The following is a 21,978-nucleotide window of genomic DNA, read 5'->3' as shown; positions in this document are numbered from 1 at the left end:
GCAGCGATCCCGTGCTGAATGCCCAACAGGCTCTTCCAGGGAAGGCCACTGTTTTGAGCGGTACTTCCCATGTGTAGGACGGGGCCAAGCCGGTTTGAGTGCTGCCCTGCTTTGGCCCATGCAGCAGATGACAGCACCCACCCAGCCCCACATTTTGTGCTTGGAGCCCCCCGCAGCACTCGCAGCCAAGGCACGTTTTTGCCGCATGGACTTGGTTTTTTTTCAGCTTGGAGCATCCGCAGACAGGCAAGGGAAGGTGAGGACAGACTAACTGCAACCAAAGCAGATGTGAAAGAGGGAGAACGAGATTAAATATGCATATGTAGAGAAGCAATAGGAATTACACTGCTTTCTGAATTAAACCACTTGAGCCAGAATCACTTAACACCAAACACAGACCACTGCCAGCTTAGTGAAAAGAATTTATTAGAAACTGTTTAGCACTACACAAAACTAGTTCTTAGAGTATCTTTTCAGTAGACAGCACTCCAGCCTTACGCTACAAACACTGCATTGTGGACTTTGGACAGCCGCTGTGCTCCTAAGATACATCTTTATGATGAGACATTCAAGCAGCATGCACAGTGAGACAGGAGCGAGGGCGAGGACAGCCCTTTGGATTTGCATAAGTAAGTTCACAGAAGGCAAACAGTTTCGTACTCATTTTCCTCAAGGCAAGGTGGGTGGAATGAATTACCGATGCCCTGGAGGCATCGAGGGGGCTCAGCGTCCCCATTGCTTGGCTTTCGGTGCTAGTGCAGGTTGAGATTCTTTCAGTACGAGGAGTTTCAATAAATAGAAACACAGCTTTCACACTATTTTAACAAAAGCACGACTACAAGGTTAAAGCACCTGCCTTCTTGGGCAGTCGCACCAAGAGACCTTGCTGCTTCCCAGGAAAAACAGGAGAGTCTATGTATTAAGGCAACGCTTTTTTTTCAGTTCAACATAGAAGTTGTAACAAACTGCATATTTTATGGCAAGTTCTGAAGTGTTTCATTGTAAAAAATAAAGTTACTGATCACACGCTGCTCTGACATTCTCCATTATGTTTTGCAATACAGTGGAGCATTATTTAGTCGCTGCCCCAACAACCCGCAGCAAGTGGCAGCTCATCTTCCAGCCACGAGCTGCAAAACAAGTTACTGACCCGTCCCCAACTCCTACCCAGCACCTCCATTGCTCCTCCACACCCATTTCCACCTCTTTAAAAACCCCACAAAACAGTGACCTGGCTCCTGAAAGGAGCTTTATAACAAGGCCCAGCGGTATGAAGACACAAAGAGTCACTGAAACCCAAAAATTCAGAGAAGGAAAATGTAATAAAAATAAGTACGCATGGCGTGGTAAACCAGGATAGACATAGCAATTTGCTACAACTTTTTTCAAAAAGTGCTAACCAATTTTAGCTTAAAATTCAAGAGATCATACAAATTGCTACCACAGTGTAAAACTGAGTATTTAGAAAAATCTAAGACCTGGCTTGACTGTAGAAAATGTAATATATCTGTTTCTAATGTACATAGTATTTTTATTTAGGCACACAAAAATAAATATAGACAGTCAAATGCTTCATTATGTCTGTAGAAAGTTATAATTAAAATCAAGTGATCAACTGTTGTAACAAGCCACTTTTTTATTTTTACACATACATATCTCTTCATATAATCATGTATGTATATAGGGGTATATATCCCTTGTTTGACCCTCAGGCTTCTGCAAAAGTTAATCACAGGTTGTTTTTTGCCACTAAAAGTTGCTTTGGGAACTACGGGCTATGAAGAGATTGTATCAAACCAGTTTTCTGAGAAACTTTCTCTCCAAATGGTCTGTTTGTGCTTTTGGGCCAGGAGAGCAAACAGCAAACGCTGCTACTGCAGCCGAGATTTCCATCGCACTGTGAGGAAGGGAACAACTATTTCTGTCTCGGGGTACATCTCAGGGTAAGGCTGCTTCTCCACTCAAACCCAAAAGGAGCCCAAGCTGTTCTTCCCATAAGGAGCACGTAGTTACGACAAGTGTTTCAGCAACTCTCCCTGCTCCTGCCTCAGTAAAACCAGTTTTACCTCAGCTGTAAGCATTCCCCCAGCACATCTGTTGAGCCCACATCTGCTTTTAAAATGCTTGTGGCGCCTCTATCCCTTCCTACATTAAAGTGCCCAGGGAAGCAGAAAAGCTGTTGCACGTGACTCCAGCAGCAGTTAAGAAAGAGAAGAATTATGCAGCCAAGACTGGCACAACTGGTGCTCTCTGACCAACTGGGAGCCCAGTAACACATTCCAGCTTTCTTGTTCTTACTAGAAGAAGAAACTGGCTTCTGTTCCCAACACCCAGGTCCAGCACGAATTCCCTAGGAGCTGGGGGCAGGAGGCTGTCCATGTGTGGTCCCTGAGGCCTTTCAGCACATCACAATTATCCAAGTCCATCCCGCTATCTTGGAACAAATTGAAAAACGTCACAAACAAAACCAAGCAGCATAATTTTTATTTGGTGTTACAACAGATGTGCAGCGGCCGTGGCTTTGGGCACTGCCTTCTACTGTTTATGATTTTTCTTTTTAAAATCTAAACAGTTCTTCTGTTCAGACAACTCCATGTGTTTTTTTATATACACATTGTGACCCCTGCATTCAGCCTGTCCAGTTAACACTAGAAATATTTGTCAAGGCAATACATTATTTTATCTTTGCTATAATTAGGGAGAAATCAAAAGAAACAAATTACTTTAATCTGACCGATTACATGTACTGTACATACCTGTTCCAAACCCAATGTACTCCGACAGAAGTTTCTAATTTAACACACTGTTATTCAAGTCAAAATGCTGTACATCTAAGTATCCACACAATCGTACATTCCTAATGATTCTTCTTTACACCTTCATTTTTCTTTTTAGACATCTGTTTTTAAAAAGGAATAAAGAAGTGGCCCTGTAGATCTATATTTCTTCAGAACAAAACATTATATACTACATTGAAAAATAATTTTATCAAAAGCAGATTCAAATCACTGCCATGTACAATTTTCAATTAACGGTTCATGTTGAAATTGCACTTTGCGGATAGAATAAAATTAAAAACTGAAACCATGTTCTATTTCCTTTCACAGGAAACTGCCTCCTCAGGATTTTTCTTCCGTGAATGTTTGTATTTGTCTACATACGCTTTCACTAGATTTGCCACTTTTGCAGAATTAACTTCTCCGCTCTTGCTGTGACAAACCTACAACAGTTTTGAAGAAAACAAACACTTTTGAAAGACTCCTGTTAATTTACCACTATTTCATATCATTTGCCTTCCCGACACCCCAAGTTTCTCCATCTCAGGCAGAATAACTTTGAAATCCCCCAGTACTTTCCCAATTGCTTCCCTAATACTTCCCAATTCTCATTCAGCTCTTTCAAACAAGAAGTGAGTTATGTTCTGAGAGCTGAGAAAGCTCTTGTGGATGGAGAAAGACCAAAGGTACTTTTGCTTTTCCTGCTCCCCCTCCCAGGAACTACCGGTTGTTCCCACAAGATCAAGAACTCCACCCCAAACCCACCCCAACCCAAACGCCCGCGTTTCAGATTAACAGGCCAACTTACTTTATCTACAGCTTTCCGCACAATTTCTTTATACTCTTCTTTAGTGATGTCTTTATTTTGGTAGAAAGGCTTAATAGCTAGTTTGACCTCTTGTGCTGCTTTCTCTTGAATTAACAATTTCTAATTAAAAAAAAAAAAAAGTAGTATTATTTTTCAGTGCCTGCATATGTATTTTTATCAACCACAAATTAAAACTCCAGAGACAGAAGTTACTCCAGAAGACTAGAAAACTGTGCTCCCCTCACAGTTCAGCTCTCATACGAGCTGTCTGTGCTTTACTAAGAACAGAACGTTGCTCCACAACCATTGCAGTGAGATTCATAACAGAGCTGCTTTAAAGAAAATTACATCAAAGAGAGTCGACTTGCTAGTTCATGTCCCACAGCTGCCATGAAAATATCACGTACATGATGGTATTGAGTATATTACAGACAAAAGGTATTGTCAGAGTTTGCTATTTTTTATTATCTCAACATTTTTATTTTATATATTATATATATTTGTATTTTTTACACACACACACACACAGACCACGCACACTCTCAACTTTGAACTTGCCTGGTCCTTCTTGGAGCTATCTGCGCTGGCTTCCACTGTTACATTTGCTTTGTTTTCTCCCAATTTTACAGCTGTGTTAGAGCTTTTGATGTGACTTGAGGATGTTGCGTTACCCGCGCTTGGTCCCTGAACTGTTCCCACGTTTCCCAGGACTGCTGTCGGAGCAGGCAAGGCTGGAACGCCCATGTTATTACTTACATGAGCAGCATTTGGGATACCCTGTTTTAAAAATTACCAGTAGTCAATACATTATCCTTCAGTACGAAAATGTGCCTTTCTAGAAGCCTCATCAGCTATGGAAAGAGCAGCAATGCTACGTGCTTTGGTTCAGTAGCTGATTTCTACACTGTCTATTTTTATGGAAGGTATGCACAAGTTGTTTATGTTCCTTTCCCTGATATGAAAGCTCTTAATAGAAACAGGAGGAGCTGATGTGCACAAAAGTGGTTTTAAGGTATCTTGAAAGGCACAAAAAGATGGTCTCACCCGCTGCAAGCGCATCAAACGGGAGGAATTAGTGGGAGTCAGGTGTCAAACAGGGCATGCAAAACCAAGAGATTCAAGCAAGAAGGGGGAAGTAAAACACACTACAGAAAGCCTGGAAATTATTAACAAAAAGGCTCAAAAGATTAAACGGAATAAAAAATGTGTGTGAGGAAGCTGCTGAGATAGCGACAGCTGGAGAATGGAAATGTGGAACAAATGGGTGCCATGCAGTACTTGGTAATTTTCCTCTGCTGATACACCCCATGGGATAAGAATTGCAACAAAGAGGTTCAGGTCACTTTCTACACCCTGCTGGATGGGGACACAAGCATTTCCTAAAGCTTAAAAATCAAGTTTTGAAGGGGAAAACTTAGTTTTAGAAATGAGGCACTCCTAAGAAAAAGGTGATGGACAACACTGACGAAATTGTTCAGTGTTCCACTACCCACCAGCACACCTCATTACCACAAAAATCCAGTTATGGTGTTGTATATTATTACTTGAAAGCTATAGACCCAAACCAACCCACGTCCTGATGGAGATTTCTACTTTAAATTTGGTATGGGGTGGATGACGACAGGCAAGAGAGAAAGAAACTGCAAGTATAAATTTATCACGACTATGCTATTAGACGTAAGAAACCCTTAACTGACGTTACGTCACTCCTGCCCATGCCATGGCTTCTGACAAAGCATACCTGCAATTGTTTTCCATCTTGCTGTGAAGCAATGTAGTTGAGTTGTTGAGATGGTGGGGGTGGAGGTGGAGGCGGAGGTAATCCCTGAGACAAATTGGTGGGAGCAGCTACCTGTATGAGAGGCACTCCAGCAGGGAGATGCATGGGCATGGGAGGGGGGATGCTGAAAGGACTGCGCTGCATGTTCATCATGGGAGGATGGACACCCACTGGGTACGGGAAGATACTCATGGGCTGGTGCTGTACATTCACTGGTGGCATTACATTCATTTGTTGTTGCATCGTATTTACTGGTAACTGGGAGCCATCACTCTGCTGGTTGCCCTGGTCTTTGGAGTTTGGATCTATCAAAAGAAAAAAAATCAAAGAGACAGCATATGAAGTAGAAAATCTGTACTTTAGACACTTGGCTCCACTCTGTTTTATAGACTCTTCATGAAGTATGGAGTATCAGAAAGCTTTCTATAATCTGAATATTTTAAAGATAGTGCATTACATTATTAGACAGCACTCATCACCAGACACATCACAAATGCTTCTGAGTTTACATTCAAGTTACTATGTATGCCTGTATTCTGAATTTGTTTCCTCTTCTTGTTCCCGTAGCACAGCTAAGTAGTTCTTTTGTCGCAATGAAACAATAATTCTCCCCCAAAGAGCAGAAAGACAACAGAACTTATCCAGCTTCTGCAATTGCAAACGTTTACCCATACGTTATAACGCTAATACACGAAGTTCTGCTTCCCTCTGCCCGATTCACACACACTCGCTGTAGCCACTTCTGGTAACTACAGAAATACTCTGATGGTTTTTCTTGTTGAATTATAAATCGCCCTCAAACAATTTCAATTAAGACGTTAATATTCCGAAAGAGTTGTTCAAAAGCCTTGTAATAGTACAAGAGGTAAAGTCTCGAAGTGAAAGTAACCTCAGGGGCTGGCACTTCTTTAAAAAAAAAACCAACTCTCTTGCTCTATCGTCAACAGAAGTAAAATAAAGTCTAGATACAAGCAGTAAGCCTTAAAAAAAAAAAATTAAAATAAAAAAAAAAATCAAGACATTAGCTCTGAGAAACAGTTGATGGGTTATAATCAGAAGTTCTTCCCTTAGAACCCCTTCCTTGAGAACCATCACTTATTCACAGAGATTGGGACCTTAAACCCTTATGCTTCACCCCAAATCACCGTTTTTAAAGATGAGGGGATCACAAAAATCACTGAGTTTGGAAGGGACCTATGGAGAACATCCAGTCCAACCTCCCCTGCTCAAGCAGGGTCAGCAAAACCAAGTTGCCCAGGACCATGTCATGATACCAACCTAAGCTGTTTTATCCAGCTTTGACAGATCACAGTACTATTCTAGCTCAATTGACATTCCAAAAAATTAATGAAACAGTGTGATTGTTTCTGAACTTTGTGAAATGAAGTCTGCAAATAACACAAAGCTTTTAATAAAGGTTTGATAGATTTTGCCCACAGCAGACAAATTGACCAAGTTCCCTCAGAACTAAGAAGCCACTGATGCAGTTGGCTCTGAAAAGAGGGAGAAAACTGCTGGCATGAAGGGTGAAAACGGATAAAAATGAAAGACAAACCAAGAAGACAATGGGCAAGCGTGGTTGCCTTCAGAACTGGATTTTGCAGTTTTTAGATACTATTCACATCTTTTACTTTACTTCAGAGCATTAATAATCTGTGGGTGACTTCTCAGCTATTCAGAGTCAATCTCATCCACAGTTAACTCACTTCCTACCAAAAATTTTATTTCTATCAAAGCAGTTACCTTTTAGATATAAAATACTCAAAAATATTAGACTTCTATTAAGGCTTTAGAGGAATTTTAATGCTGAAGTACAGTTGAAGTACCATTTTTGCATTTATAAATGTCCCTAGATTTTTTTAAAGCATATAAAGCGGAAAATGCTTATTCAGAAGCAGGATAAATGTCAACAGAAGGATTTGTATCTATAGAGTCTATTGTGTGGGTCTGCACATGCAAATGCAAATCTCCTTGAAAAAAAAAATACCCTTTTAAAACTATGCTAAAAGTAACCATGAAGAGGACAGACTTTATTTTCAACCAAATCAATTTACTTAAGTAGCACTCTTAGATGCATAGTCCTTAAATTGCACCTAACTTTAAGCAAATCCAAAAAGCCAACTAAATGCCATCAAAACACAAGAAATCCCCAAACTCCACACCTACAAACCTCCACGTTGCAAAAAGACTATAGGTTCTCCCTGAATTATTCTGAAGAACCAATCAACTCGAGACAGGTCAGTGTGACTGGGATTTTATTCAGCAACTGCAGCTGGGACTAAGCTTTTACGTTTTGAAACTATGAATACCTTGTTCAGGTGTCTCCTCTTCTTGTCTCATTCCCCATCCGGACTGCGGGCTTGGTGAATTGCGTCCTCTTCTTGAATAATAATTCTGCACATCGGCAGGTAAAGTCTTTCTTACAGCCCAGCTGGATGCAGATGTCCACCCAGATCTGTCAGCAGGTGTATCGAAAGAATAATCTTGCTCATTCTTACGCTTGTATGGCTGATGTTCTGGGAACCTTGCAGTTTCATTCCCAGAACCATTTGAGTTCCCTGAGAGTGGTTTTCTATTTTGCCACTGATTTTCACTCTGGTCTCCATACATGAAACCACCTCTTCCACGCCCGCCTCGGCCACGCTGACCTCTCCCTCGATTTGGAATCCAACCTGAACTGAAGTTTTTATTCCAAGAGTGTCCTGAGTTATCATGCCTGCCATCTTCCCAGTGTGGTTTATCCCTCTCTCTGTTCCTGGCATCAGGCACAGAGTTGATCCTTTCCATCACCCAGTCTGGACAATCATTTCTCCGCTTGTCTGCAGAACACTGATCATCATTTTTTCCTGCACTGTCCTTCTCTTTTTTAAGACATTCATTCTGTTTCTCTTGCTCACTTCTTCTGTATCGATCATTTCCTCTGGGACTCCTCCAGCTTTCATTTGCCCATCTCTCTTTCCATCGAGGTGAATGACTGTCCCTCTCATTTCTAGAGAATGAAGAACCTCTATTTCTTGTTCTAGATCGTGATCTTGACCTAGATCGTGACCGTGACCTAGACGACCTCCTACTTCTTCTTTCTCGGTCACGATCTCTTCTTTGACTATCTCTATCACTGCTTCGAGATCTAGATTTCTGCCTTGGAGATGAATCCTTAGTTCTTGACTGAGAAGACGATCTCCTGCTTTGCCTGGCAGTTTCCCTTTTGGGAGATCGAGATGGTGCTTTTTTTTCATCTTTGGGTGTCTCTCTCTTTGGAGAACGAGATAGAGATCTCCTTCCCTCCCTCACAGTTTCCTTCTTGGGTGATCCTGAGGTCCTGTCTCTGGTCACGTCCCTTTTAGGGGATGGTGACTGAGATTTCCTGCCCTCTCTCCTAGGAGACCAAGTTGTTGATGGAGAGTGAAACCTAGACCTTCTAGTTCGAGCCTTTTTATCTTTGAGTTCTAATTTGCACTCTGCTTCTTGAGGAATAGTTTCATCTTTTTCATCAGAAAGCCCTGCAACTGATGTACAGTTTCCTGCATCACACTGTACAGAGTTCGCTTCTCCTTGCTCTGTACTTTCAACTGGTGGTAACTGCTCCATCTGTGCTTCATTCTGGTCACTGCAAAATGAGTCACAATCCATTGGTATCATTTCATTGTTATCTTCACCAAAATGCTTATGTTCAGCATTTACCTGGGGTGACTCTGAAGTTCCACCCTCTTCACTTTCTGGCATGGTGTTCTCTTTTAAGGACTGTTCTGATGTACTGTCCATAGAAATACTGTGTATCAATGTATCTGGTTCTTTGTCCTGAACAACATTAAAGTTTTGAATATTTGTACTTGCACAGTCTACTGCTGTTTTTTCTTCAGCCTCAGAATCAACTGTTTCTATGGCTTCTGCATGCTCAGGCAATTTGCTTCTGGGGTTTTCTAATGGCTGATCTTTTCCCAAAGGTTCTTGACATTCCAGCAATTCATTTTCTGGACTAGCAACAGGTTGATCTATTCCTGTCAAAGTTTCTACATTCTCCGTTAATTCATTCTGAGGACTACACAACGTTTGATCTACTTTTTCAGAAGCTGCATGGTCACATATCTCATCTCTAGGACCAGCTACTGTTTCCATTTCTTCAAGAGTATTTTCACAGATGTCCTGATTCTCAAGATCTTCATTTTTTTCAGTAACATCTTTTACTTCAATTTCCTGACTTTCACCTGCCAAAGTTAGTACTGGAGGTTCTCGGACAGAAGCACTTAGATCCGTATTGCCTAAAGTATCATCATCTTTGCCACATTCTCCTGTAGTTCCCTCAATTTCTGCATGTTCACTACAGTTTTCCAATCCATTAGCAGATTCTGTTTCTGCATTATTTTTCTGTGGAAGGCTTGCATTATCGCTTTCACTATCTGATTGCTGGTCTTTATTTACTGTCAGAACTGCTTCAGACTCAACATCATCATCTTCCACTGAATCACTGAGCGATTTTTCAGAACGTGCAGAACTCCTCAGTTTCTTTTTAACCACAGGTGATTGTTGTTTTACTATTCTTTTAGACTTTCGTTTTGGAGGAGCCTTCTCTGATTCTGAAGGAGATTTATTCAGAGACGGGTCATTCCCATCAGGGGTACCGCACGCAGAACCGCCTGACCGAGGTGAGCGCCGAGATTGACTCAGAGTCTCATTTTTGCTGTTTCGTGCAGACCTTCTTCTAGGAGTAGTATTAACTGATTTCCTTCTAGTTCCTCTAGGGCCAGATGAACCAGAAGCTTGATTTTTCTCTTCTCCTTCTTGGGTACATGCAACGGCATATCCTTTGCCTAAAGATTCTAATAAAAGCAAAATGCATTAAAGTTTGATAATAACCATTTATCCAAACACAGTTAAGAACATAAAATGACCTTTGTCTGGCTTAATAGATATCCTCAAATAATACAATGCAAGCTTTACTATGAAACAGTGCCACAGTTTAAGTAGATTTTTTTTTTCAGTACAGACTTTAAAAACCAGAATCAAGTTAACAAAGTGACATCTAAACACGAATTTTAGAAGCGGTGTTGGCATAGCTATATAGACAGTAATGGTATCCACAATGAAACTGCTACTGATATTGCTGTTTAAAGACAGTCAGCACTTAGAGACAACTGTTAGAGAAGTAACAAATTAACCACACAACACTTAGTATGTTCCTTTAATTCTAAAATGCAGGCCTGTTGGCAATGAAGCCTCAATACTACAGAAATAATAACATTTTTAAATGCTGTCAGTGGATGACCACATGGGAAGAGGAGATCAGAAGCAGCAAGGACAGCATACATCTCTACAACACTGAATTTCAGGTAGTGAAAACTCATCCCCCACTTATAAGAGACCCTGCACACTCCGCAGAGTCAAACTCTGAGGCAAGGCCCCTGCATAAGGAGTGCAAGTTTTGGGGCGGCCTCGGGTGCATAATAAACTCCTAAAGCTGTAGGAAGAACGACCGTAAGTCGCACACAGCAGCACAAGACTTCTTGCTTTGATACTATATTAATTTCATGCAATCCGCAATTTGGCAGAAGTCTTTGTAGGGAAGCCAAGAGTCATATTCACTGCAAAAGGAACAGAATGTACTCTTGATACCTATGAACAGCTCAGGAATTAAAGCTTAATGATAAGTAAGTAAATATACTTGAATGTAATACTTCAAAACTAAATTCAATTATTGGGATGTCCATTAATTTGTTTCACACTTTGTGTAGATTTCAGAAAGCATAAAGAATTTGGTGCTTAAATTAGTTCTTTTTGCATCTTCATTTTCATACACAGACAGTAGAAACTCCCTTAGCAAGGTTAATTTCTATAGGTTTTGCAATGTATTTAGAACATAACACAATCCTGAAGAAAAACAGTTTATGCAACCATCTTCCAGGCACAATTTAGTAAGAATCACAAGATCCAGTTTGCCTTTTTTTTGGTATGCATCTATTTTCAGTATTTTGATTTTTTCTCCTGTCCTCCAGCTTTGCAGAAAGTCCCAGTGTTGCCTGTTTCTTCCATCTTCTGCCTTTCCCTTCATCTCTCACACTTCTTGTGAGAGAAGACCTTGCTCCTGTCTCCTTTATACATATTTGCCATGTGCCTTTAACAGTATTCGGGTGAGGTTTCTCCTTGCTTTTGTCCTTACTTCTTTTGTGCATGTCTGTCTTCTTCTCAGTTGCTGTATGAAAACTGAATGGGGAAGGAACACTCAGCTCAAAAGAACATGACCAAAATCCTCAAGGGTCATCTTCACATCCAACATCCCCTGGTTTCACCAGGAAATTAAATACTTCCAATACAATTCTTACTTCCTGCGTGCTTCTTATTAGTAGGAAGTTTTCAAGTCCAACATGAAACTTTAGTGTCAACTGCGTTTTATGATTTAATCTTGATGACTGTCTTCCACTTAGTCCACACTATAAGTAATATATTACATTAAAAATCTGAGCTTTAGTTCAGGTGTGACAAGAACATCTGCAAACATACAAAAATCGATAATTTCACATGTCATAATCACACCTTTAAGAGGAAGTGGAATGCTTATATAAAAAAATAACCAAGTTTCAATCAAGGTAACAAATGAGAAAATTCTGTACTAAAGATAAGCTTTAAAACAAAAATATCTGAAAAAATAATTTCCTTTTGCTGTCAAGACTCAAGCTGAAAATCTCCTGCCTCTCCCAAAAGCTACCATAGGGGATTTAGTTCCACGTTCTGTGTTAGGAGATTACAACATTATCAGTATTTGTACATCCATCGCTGATATTATCAACAGCAATCACTCACATGTTCTAAATAGTCTACTGTTGAAAAATAATTTGGAGCTTATTTAAATAATCGTCTTCCTGATGAGAGAAAAAACGTGGATTTTTTATTGCTTCTGGTGCATACCAACATAGAAGCCTGACTGTGCAAGCAGAAAGGTGAAGGGAAGTCAAGAGATATGAGCTAGCATGTATACTCATTACTACTAGAAGCAGAAATCATTACAGATCGGTTAAAATGCGCTGCCAAACATCAGAGGCCTGAGGAAGCAACTTATCAATTTTTCACTGGGTAACGTGAAGGTGAAATAATTGCCTTGAACAAGAATGAAGAATATGAATGAATACAGCACCTTTTTCATGATCTTTCTACTACCTCACTAACTCTTTCCAGAAATTCACTTCCTCACATTTTTTTTATAAGTCAAGAGACCCAAACCTCTCCTGTCTCTTTGCCTACTAGTCAAGTGAAAGCAGTATAACTCCCAATTGAAAGAAGGTATTATCTCTAGCTTTAAAAAACAGCACTCCTTTGTTTTCACTTCTTTGAACTTGTGCAGTCTGTTGGAAAAAACCCTACATTCTTGCTGAGTATGGAGAGACAGGCTGCTAAAGCAACTGGAAGGAGGTAATTCCTTCTATGTCTTTGTCTAAATCCCTGCCAGATCCTGGAGCTTGAACACTTTTGCCCTGTAGAGCCTGTAGGTTACTGAAAGAGATCCATACATTGCACTGGTTCCTGGCTACTCCTCTGTCAGAAAATAGTTTGTTCCTCACACTGCACAACACATCACTGAAATATGTCAACCTGTTCATAAAGTATCAAAACGAGATTCATCCTCGAACAATACAAAAATAAGTTGTAACATGAAAGAAACTGTCAAATTTAGAAATGGAATTATTATTTTAATCTTCAAATGGAGAACAATTATGCCAGTTTTGGGGTGGCTGGTTCATTTTCTATATTCCAATTTCAGAAATAAACGAGCTGGTTTTGAGATGGTGGCAAATCGCATGAAAACAGATTTTTTTTTTTCTGTTAACTGTAACTATACACTGGGCTTTGATGTTCAAGAAACCTATTTCAACAATACTCCACATAAGCTATAAATAAAACTTACAAAAAAAAAGTTTACCAAAGTTTTCCAAAGGTCTGATATTTGATGGAAGAACTGTCCCTGCTACTGCAGCAGAAGTGAGAAGAAAGGTCCCAGCTTCAGCTCCGTAAGACATTAAAGGAATTCTGGAAAAGAAAAAGCAACAATGTTAGTTGTTTCAGCCATGTGTAGCAAGTTTTGGAAACGGCACAAAACCAGAACATTAGGCAACTATGAAAGTTCCAACTTCATCACAGTTGGAGAGAAAGCCTTTGTTTCATGTCAAAGAGAGTAAAGAGATATTATACATAGTAAAATTAAGATCACAGACAGAACCAACCTTTTTCTATGTTATTTTTAAATCAGTTATTTTTATGCTTCTGCTTTATATTCCTGAAAATATCTTTACGGTATATTTTAACACGCATCTGCTCTCTAACAACAACAACAACAAAATAACTTTGTTTCATTTGATAGAGCTCCTCTCAACATTTGTTTATAACCAATTACAGAAAGAAGTGCTAGAACCAACTCATGAAAATGGGGGATGTCAGGGGGAGGAGGGAAATCAGAGTGAGATTGATGTTAAAGCAATCATAGTCTAAATTCTAATGACAGAAATAATTTAAAAAGCACACTGAACACTAGCTTCTAAATAGAAAATATATTTTAACTTGCATTTCTAGGAAAAAATTGCATATTAAGATGCATAAGTCAGTAGAATTACTATGCTTCTCTTCAGTATCAAAAAAGCATTGGCATACAGAATACATGGACATAAAAATAGCAAACAGCAAATACACAAAAATTTAACAAGTTACATGCATACACTATTCATTTTTATAATCAAATTATATTCTAAAGAGCAATATGAATTAACAAAATTCCAGACTTGAAGTATTACATTAAGATCCTTTGCACTATGAATACAAAACACATACCTCTCAACTCGAGCAAGGAGAGATGAACAGGACAATTCTAGTTCTTGTCTCTTCTGTCTGATTGCTGCATTGACTTCTGTGAATTCTGTACTGAAATACAAATTTCATTCAAAAAGTCACAAAAAGTAACTTTGTACTATGGCAATTTTGTATTTCACTAATTTCTTCCACCAATGACTTTTTATATTTAACTGCATTAGAACTTTCAGCAGTCGTGATGAAACTATGCACGATTATTGTTTAGAGGGAAAAAGTAGTCAAAGGAAACGTATAGGAAGTCGTAAATAAATGAGGCAGACAGAATGGAACAGGAGAGGAGATGTGTCTTCTGGGGAGCTGAAAGATGGAGAAACTTTGTATCTTTGACAAATAAATAGTATTGCGTGCATGAATGGCAAGAGGTTTTCTTCATTTACAGACTGCTGATCACACACAGACAATAATTTCTTAATGAGGCCATGATATCCAAATAATGTTTGTCTAGACTGTTCTTGTTCTCCCATCTTCTCAAGCAAAAAAATACTTTTTACACCTGTTCTGAAGTATTAGGCTCATTAAGCATAATTGCTTCATGTATGCTTAAAGTATTCTTAATGGAAACAAGGAACAAGAACAACAAAGATAGTTTCTGACACAATCCAGGATATTTACTGTTAACTGTTTTGCTAACTGCTGTTTTAATAACTGGACTAACCCTTTCCTACCCAAGGCTTCAATTCAAGAGGAAGTTTAAATATGAGCTAAAACTTCTTAACTTCTATTAAATCAATGAGATTAAAAGCAATCATTTAAATATTTTAATGCTGAACACATGACAAATTGGGGAATGCCCTTAGCAATACTAATTTTAAGATGTTTGTGTTTATCCTTTAACTAGTCTTCACCAATTAATACAAAACCGCGCCAATATTCAACATATTTCAAAGCATTATATACAGAGAGAAACAGAAGGAACTATGGCATCTACAATGCAGTAATCCATCAGTTTATAGTAAGCACTAGCATATACTAACCAGTCATTTCTGCACCTAAAAAAGGATTCTTCATTGCTACCACTGGCTGGAAGTGTGCTGAAGAAATTAGTTCTGACGCACTCATTCCAGCAGGTCTGTCTTCTGGGCTATGAATAAGAAAAAAAAATTAAAGACATCCAAAATAAAATAATTAACGTTTAACACATGAAGGTGCACTGAAATTAAATCATGTCAGCAAGACTTAAGCTCACATAAAGCAGGCACCATAGTAGCTCCATAAATATATGGTGAGATTTGCAGTTACTGCTGTTTATGTCTTTTCACCTAAAGGATTAATGACACATCAAATTTGACTAAAACATTCCTGTTCATTCCTCACGACCAGTATTTTAAAATGGGAACTTTCAGGGTCTTCCCATCATTTTCTTTCAGAATACATTTACTCTGATTAAAAAAATAAGATTTGTAATGGGATGTATATAAACGTATGTCTCAAGTATGCAATCATTACCCACATGCTTCATCAAACTGGCACAGAGAGCTGGTTTGGATGATAACATGCCCTATTTCACCAGTGTGCAAATTTTGTCTTAAAGGACTATTAATTTCTATTTTAAAAATACTATAATTTTGAATAATAACATTTCTCCATCAAAAAAGCTATCCAGATGTTCCACAAATAGCCTTATGAAGCAGTAGGTAGTAAATCAGTGCTTTCTTTAAATTATTTTAATTTTTGAATGTTTATCAAACAATTGAGCCCTGTACCTGCTCCTGAAGGTTTTTAATGGCTTTAGTTTTGTTTATGCACCTTCTTTGCAACAGGTACCACTTGAGACATGAATGCTATTAAGCAGTGCACAGTAAGTCAGTGCAACTAGATATGAAAGCATTCGCCCGCCTTGAAGTCAAATTAGAGGCTGATCTACCATTACAGGCTACAATTTATGAGCAAGAAAACTGGCAACACAATCATTGGAAGCAATCTCCCATCAAAAAAAACCCAGCTTGATGCAAACTATAATGTCCACTTATTCATGTAACAAATGACTTTGTTGATTACAGCTACTTATTTTCATGAAAATAATGAAAATCTTCATATCCTTCATATAATTGTACATTACTAACAGCTTGTAGCTGATACCATCTTATTTTGGTGAAGATGAAAACAGGGTAGCTAAAGCATGTTATAACATCCCAACTGAAATGAAAATATTTACTAACACAAAATTAGGTTAAATCCAAGAGAGGGGCTCATATAACCCAGCACTATATTCTAATTATTTTCTTCATGACAAAAAGAGACAAAATAACAAAGTTTGGATAATACTAAAATTAACAAATAGAAGTTAACCTTAAAAATAAGCAGAAAGATTGTTCTAAAAATGCTTTCATGAAAAAAATGTATCTCAATGTTTCATTATCATAACCAACCTTGTTTATCTTCACAGACAAAGCTTTCTTGTTTCGTTTGTCAAACAAAATATTACCTGTGTGGAATAAGTAACAAAACTTTGATCTTAACTTCAGCATATTAATTTTAAATTGTTTGTCAAAACCATTAATGCAATGACTGGTTAATGAAAACACATCTCAAGTGTGTTTACAACGTGTTTATATTCAAACTGAATAAAATTAAACTGCATGCACCTTTGTAATTGTTTTTTATATCAAACAGTTTTCACCTCTTCAGATATTTGCTTAGTTTTGTAAGTTACAGACACACTTACCAAACAATATTCATTAAACAAGCCTCTCAGAATGGCAGCTCCAAAATACAGTGAAGTGCTTCTTTCACCTGCACTCTCACCAAAAAACTTAATGTGAATAAAAGCTGCTCATAAACTGTGCACCAATGTCTGATGCAGAAAATTACCTGAGGCTGAAACCAAATCCATTTTGCTTGTGACTGAAATTGAAGAGGCAGTTTGTCCAGTAAAATAAGAACAGTAGTAGTTTCACATACTGCAATTCTGGTCTCTTATGTTCCATGCTTGTATTTCTTGGTATTTGGTTTTCATGCACAAATGTAAGTAATTAAAAAATATTAAATTGGCTCATCAAGAAAAGAAATTCTAGAGTTCCTTAATAAAAAGCAGCAATTCTAGCAAATGGAGGACAAATATCAACTTACTGTATTTTTTCTTCACAGCTTTGCTTAATTTTGCTGTTAATGGCCCTCTGTCTGGACACACAACTCTTCTGCAAGATTAACAAAAGATATTACAAAAGTCATTTCTGGGCATATTTAAGTTAACTGTACATACACCCAAATAAAATCAGCTCTTGTTTTAAGGACTTTTTATGTTGTGCACAGAAAGCGAGTTCTGATTGCTATTAAAACCTGAACTTGCATCACGTATATCATCTTCCATATATTAAAAGACACAGTGCTTCACAAAGGTTCCTGATGGAAAAAAGAATATTAATTTACACAACAACAGTTAATATCCTGTATTAAATCTGAATACATAATTTTGCTTGATTTCATGGCAACATGTGATAGGTCTTATAACCTACTTTCATAAATACTTCGAAGAATATAGAAGCCAAAGGTGATTCAGAATGGCGAGATGTAAAAATCAATCTTATTTATTTTCTAAGAACCACAAAAGGTAATTTACTTCCCGTTATCTTTTCTGTAGTGCTTCAAATTCAATCTCAAGAACTCAGTATATATCATACATTCCATTAAACACTGACTTCAGATTATCGCTATTTAGTGAAACTTGTCTATGTAATCCTGAGCTTTCCCTTATACAATGCAGTCAATGTGACAAGATAAACTTCTCAAAATAGGAATGGTATTTCCACAGTTCCCTCTCAGACTCACTAGAATTAGTTCTTGGCTACAACTTTTTTCCAGTAAAAGAAGAACACCACCAATGTTTATGATAACATGCAGGAATGGGGATGTCTGTTTAGATAACCAAAGAAAAAGATTACTATTGTTAAAATATAATCTATCCATAAAACCTTAATTCAAATTAATAAGAAAGTTGTCAGAATTGCTTCAAAAATGCAACTTGCACAGAGCTCAACACAAGAAATAGCTTGCTCCTTACTTTTTGCTTGCTATTTTAAGTATTCAAGCGAGAATTACATCAGTGATAAACGTAAAGCTAAACTACCGCTCATGGAAAACACAGGCCGTTTCAAAAAGATGGGCCTCTATTTGAAATCACTGTATCTTTGAAATCGGGTCCATCTTTTTGAAACACCCTGTAGCTTATTTTAAAGTAAACCTAATATCCATGGTGTACATTCTAAAACAGTTGAATTTATTTTTTGAATATTCCACTTAGAATGCTTAAAATTAAGTGGATGACCAACCTCACAAAAGTCCTCAGCTTCACATGGCTATATTTTCCCTTATTGCAGGCACAGTTTTCCTCTTCTTCTGTCCTCCGTAATTGTTTTTTAACCTGAACCTGTATTGAAAAATAAAATCAATCCAATCTAGAATCTTAGTATATATGGGCTTTAAATACATTCAAAGACTCTTCAGATCTACAGAGAAAATAACTTTAAACAGAAGGAACTGAAACCATTTCAAGTCATTACTTCTTTAATCTCACAGTTTACAGATTTGATCTTTCTTTCATTTGGTTTTCATGAAATAGAAAAAAACCCCACCTTGATATGTATGTTGGCTATGCTGAGACGCATACTGATGCCTCAGGACCAAAAAACCCCTGAACATTCAGAATGCCATGGCAAGTATCTCAAAGCTACGCTCTGCCTTCCATTGAGAATTTGGAAGTCAAGTTTTTTAGGTAAAGTTGGTTGATCTGAATACACAAGGTTCAGCTTGGGAAAATGCTGAACTACCACTCAATTTCAAATGCTTCCTCATACTTCAACACATCATTTTCCTCTAGAGTAAAATAACTTACAGATTTCACATAACTTCCCCCCCTCCCCCATCTTCAGAATTCTAAGAAAGCAATACAATTTTTATAACACACTATGGAGTCACTTCAACGGCTACATTGCAATTGTTTGCATTAGATATTTTGTACCTCTTCACTCTAGAATCTTGGCTTTATATGCAACTCCTTAAGCCGCTAACGTTCTAATTATGAATACGACGAAGGGAAAGCTGCCAGTGCCCTGATAGTGTCCCTGCTAATCCTGACCACCGTGTCAGGATTATTCTGGGTACATGTTCCATCCATCCCTACTGCTCTTGGGGCTCTTGCAGAGCAGGACCCTTGCTCTGTGCTCACCTGCTTACACTGCGGTTCTACAAGAACCTTTAACACTGCATTTTGATACAGTCTTTACACTTTTCCAAACGAAAACTTCAGTTTATCTTGTTTCAGCTGCTTCCTTGATTCTTTGTTAATGAAGAAGATAAAATATGCTAGCATGGTTTTCTATGAGAAGGAAGTATCTGTGTCTGTCACTCTGGTTCCTTCGCAGGTGACTATGGAATGAGTAGTGGAAGTCTGTTTTCTAAATGTAGGAAAATGCAACCCAAACAGCTCAGGAATTACATAAACTATAATCTCTTCCCAAAATTTCAAAACAGTACACAAAATTATCAGCATCTTTCTATATAGATTTTCAAGATCACCAATCAGAATCAAGTTTGATTTTCCTACTTGATAAACTACTTTCCAGAGAACTATTATTCAGAAGAGCTGAAAGATGAAAAAAAATCAGAAATTTTGGTTGAATACAGCTTTGCATTAATTGATTCCTCTTATTTTTGTGTGTTTTTGTGTGTGAACCAGAGACTGTGAACATAGAAGATTCACTTTAGCTCAAACAAACCCAAAAACAAAAGAAGGCAAGACTGCATGCTAACTGATATAGCACTTGTTTAAAAAACTTGGTTAAAAAACACTTTGAGACCAATTACTATACTTCTAATTCTTGGATAAATCAGCAACGCTCAAAGATACCATAATGTAGCAATAGGAACTTTGTGATTATTATTACTGTAAACACTTGCTTTGAAAAAATAAAGTAATTCCTAGCTTCGAATATGTAATAGAGACATTAAAGCAATGTATGAATAACATAACTTGGGTGTTCCTACAACTGAACCTGTTGAAAAAAATAAGGCTGGAACTTACCTTTATCTTCTCTTCTAATGCATCAAGCCTGCATACTGCTTGAAATGGTCTGCGATCAACAGGACATGAAGCCTGTGTCTGAAAGATTATTATTCTTATTACAAAATTTGTACTGAGTTAGGAGTGTCAGTAGAAGTAGCTTATAGAAATAAACAAATTTACAACTTGCTCGCATTAAGAATGTATTTGCCCGCATTATCTATACACACAGTTTTTTGTTTTATGTAAGTACATTTCTCCATAGGGGAAAAATCTACAGGAAACAAAAATGTAACTCAGAAGTTGTGTTCAAAAAAAACCGAAAAGCACTTTATACCAAGTTAGCTATATTTTAAGGTTTTTTTAATCACTGTTAGATAACTCTGATTTTATACCAATACACAAACGCCCTTTTTGTTTCTTATTTCCCTGTTGTTTTATTCCTTAATGTTCTTTTCAAAAGCAAGCGTGTTGAGTCATGTCCCCACCCAAAACAGAAAACTAAGACCAACAGCAAACAGGGTCACACCTTTCCTCACCTTGCATATCTTTTAAACTATATCACACCTCTTTTTTTTTAGAGTAATGAGAGAGAACAGATTCCCAAGTTTAAGACAACTGAAATTTTAGAAATCACTTTTCAAGAAAAGGGAACTGAAGGTTCTTGTACCCTACAGTTTGACAGAAATACAGATTTGCTTTTTTTTTTCCTGTCACCTAAATGCCCTCTTACAGAGGCCACACTTTACCAAATAACATGCACACACAGAGAATAAGAAAACTTTATTAACCACAGAACAGAGAAGCTTCAACTGAAGCTCCGCCCAACTGGATCATGTAGTGTATCGACTTTCAGAGATACGCATATTAGATACTAGTTTTTGCTGCAAGATAACTGTTTTAATTCATTTTAATTCTATATTATGTGTTTGTGAAGGGTTTGCTGGGTTTTATTTGTTTGGATACTTGGTTGTGTGTGGGTTTGGGTTTTGTTTTGCTTTTTGTCCTCCCCTTCACTCCATTGGCCTTTACAGGCTCAGTTCAGAACTCTTCTAAAACAAAGAAAAAAAGAAAAAGCCCACACCCAGCCTCCAGCCTTAACTAACCCACTGAACAAGAACCAGTATATGAATAGCATGCCCTTAAGAGGCACACAGTTTCTGTCCTTAAGAAAACTGTCAGGGTATCAGACTTTTATTTATGCAAGCAAGACACAGTATAGGATAAGCAGCTGTGAGAAACTTGCATATGAACTCTGCCCTGAAATTCAGTGAACTTTGTTCTTGTCTTTTCATTGGGGTTTTTAATTTTCCAGTTGATTCTGTTCTTCTCTCAATTTCTAAGAGTGCTCAACTGCTTTTTCACCTACACAGCCCCCAAACCTCAAGCATCCAGGCAGCTTCTGATTTCAACTGAAGTACAAAGTTAGACTGATTAAAAACAAAAAAAACCCCACCACAACACAAAAAAACTACCAAACAAAAGCAAAAGAGCCCAGGGGTAGTTTTGGGAACAAGTTGTTCAACAAGAACCTAAGTTACAGCCATTACCTCTCCTTTTGATGCTCTGTTATTCTATCCTAACTAAAAACTTCCCCCTGTTGGGGGACACCATTGTTCCCTGCAGTGTCATGGCCTTGGTTAAGAAAAGCATTTTGGGTAATTAAGCCAGTTCCCTAAGGACGCAGATCCCGAAGACAGCTTTTATCCTGCAGTCAGTATAAACCTAACCCACAGTAACATAGCGTTGTGTTGTTTAATTGGGA

General features: G+C 37.9%; 1 protein-coding gene across 2 annotated transcripts in view; it reads right to left on the bottom strand.

Annotated features, from left to right (window-relative positions):
• Window positions 1-409: 409 nt before the first annotated feature.
• The window catches only part of SCAF11 (SR-related CTD associated factor 11), a 44,009-nt gene continuing 22,440 nt past the window's right edge, over window positions 410-21,978 (bottom strand). For both annotated transcript variants that reach the window (XM_065048603.1, XM_005499914.3), the window contains exons 4-15: window positions 20,235-20,312; window positions 18,484-18,581; window positions 17,285-17,352; window positions 16,585-16,640; window positions 15,190-15,296; window positions 14,177-14,266; window positions 13,275-13,381; window positions 7,675-10,182; window positions 5,327-5,670; window positions 4,144-4,362; window positions 3,586-3,705; window positions 410-3,220 (exon numbers count right to left, since the gene is read on the bottom strand). In XM_065048603.1, coding sequence (XP_064904675.1) covers window positions 3,092-3,220; window positions 3,586-3,705; window positions 4,144-4,362; window positions 5,327-5,670; window positions 7,675-10,182; window positions 13,275-13,381; window positions 14,177-14,266; window positions 15,190-15,296; window positions 16,585-16,640; window positions 17,285-17,352; window positions 18,484-18,581; window positions 20,235-20,312 — 3,924 coding nt within the window. In that variant the 3' untranslated portion in view covers window positions 410-3,091. The remainder of the gene's footprint in view (window positions 3,221-3,585; window positions 3,706-4,143; window positions 4,363-5,326; window positions 5,671-7,674; window positions 10,183-13,274; window positions 13,382-14,176; window positions 14,267-15,189; window positions 15,297-16,584; window positions 16,641-17,284; window positions 17,353-18,483; window positions 18,582-20,234; window positions 20,313-21,978) is intronic.

This window comes from Columba livia, chromosome 1, assembly GCF_036013475.1.
Source record: "Columba livia isolate bColLiv1 breed racing homer chromosome 1, bColLiv1.pat.W.v2, whole genome shotgun sequence".
In the NCBI taxonomy this organism is placed as follows: domain Eukaryota; kingdom Metazoa; phylum Chordata; class Aves; order Columbiformes; family Columbidae; genus Columba; species Columba livia.
Note: the sequence above shows the minus strand (reverse complement) of the source record. Positions and strands in the feature narration are given on the sequence as shown.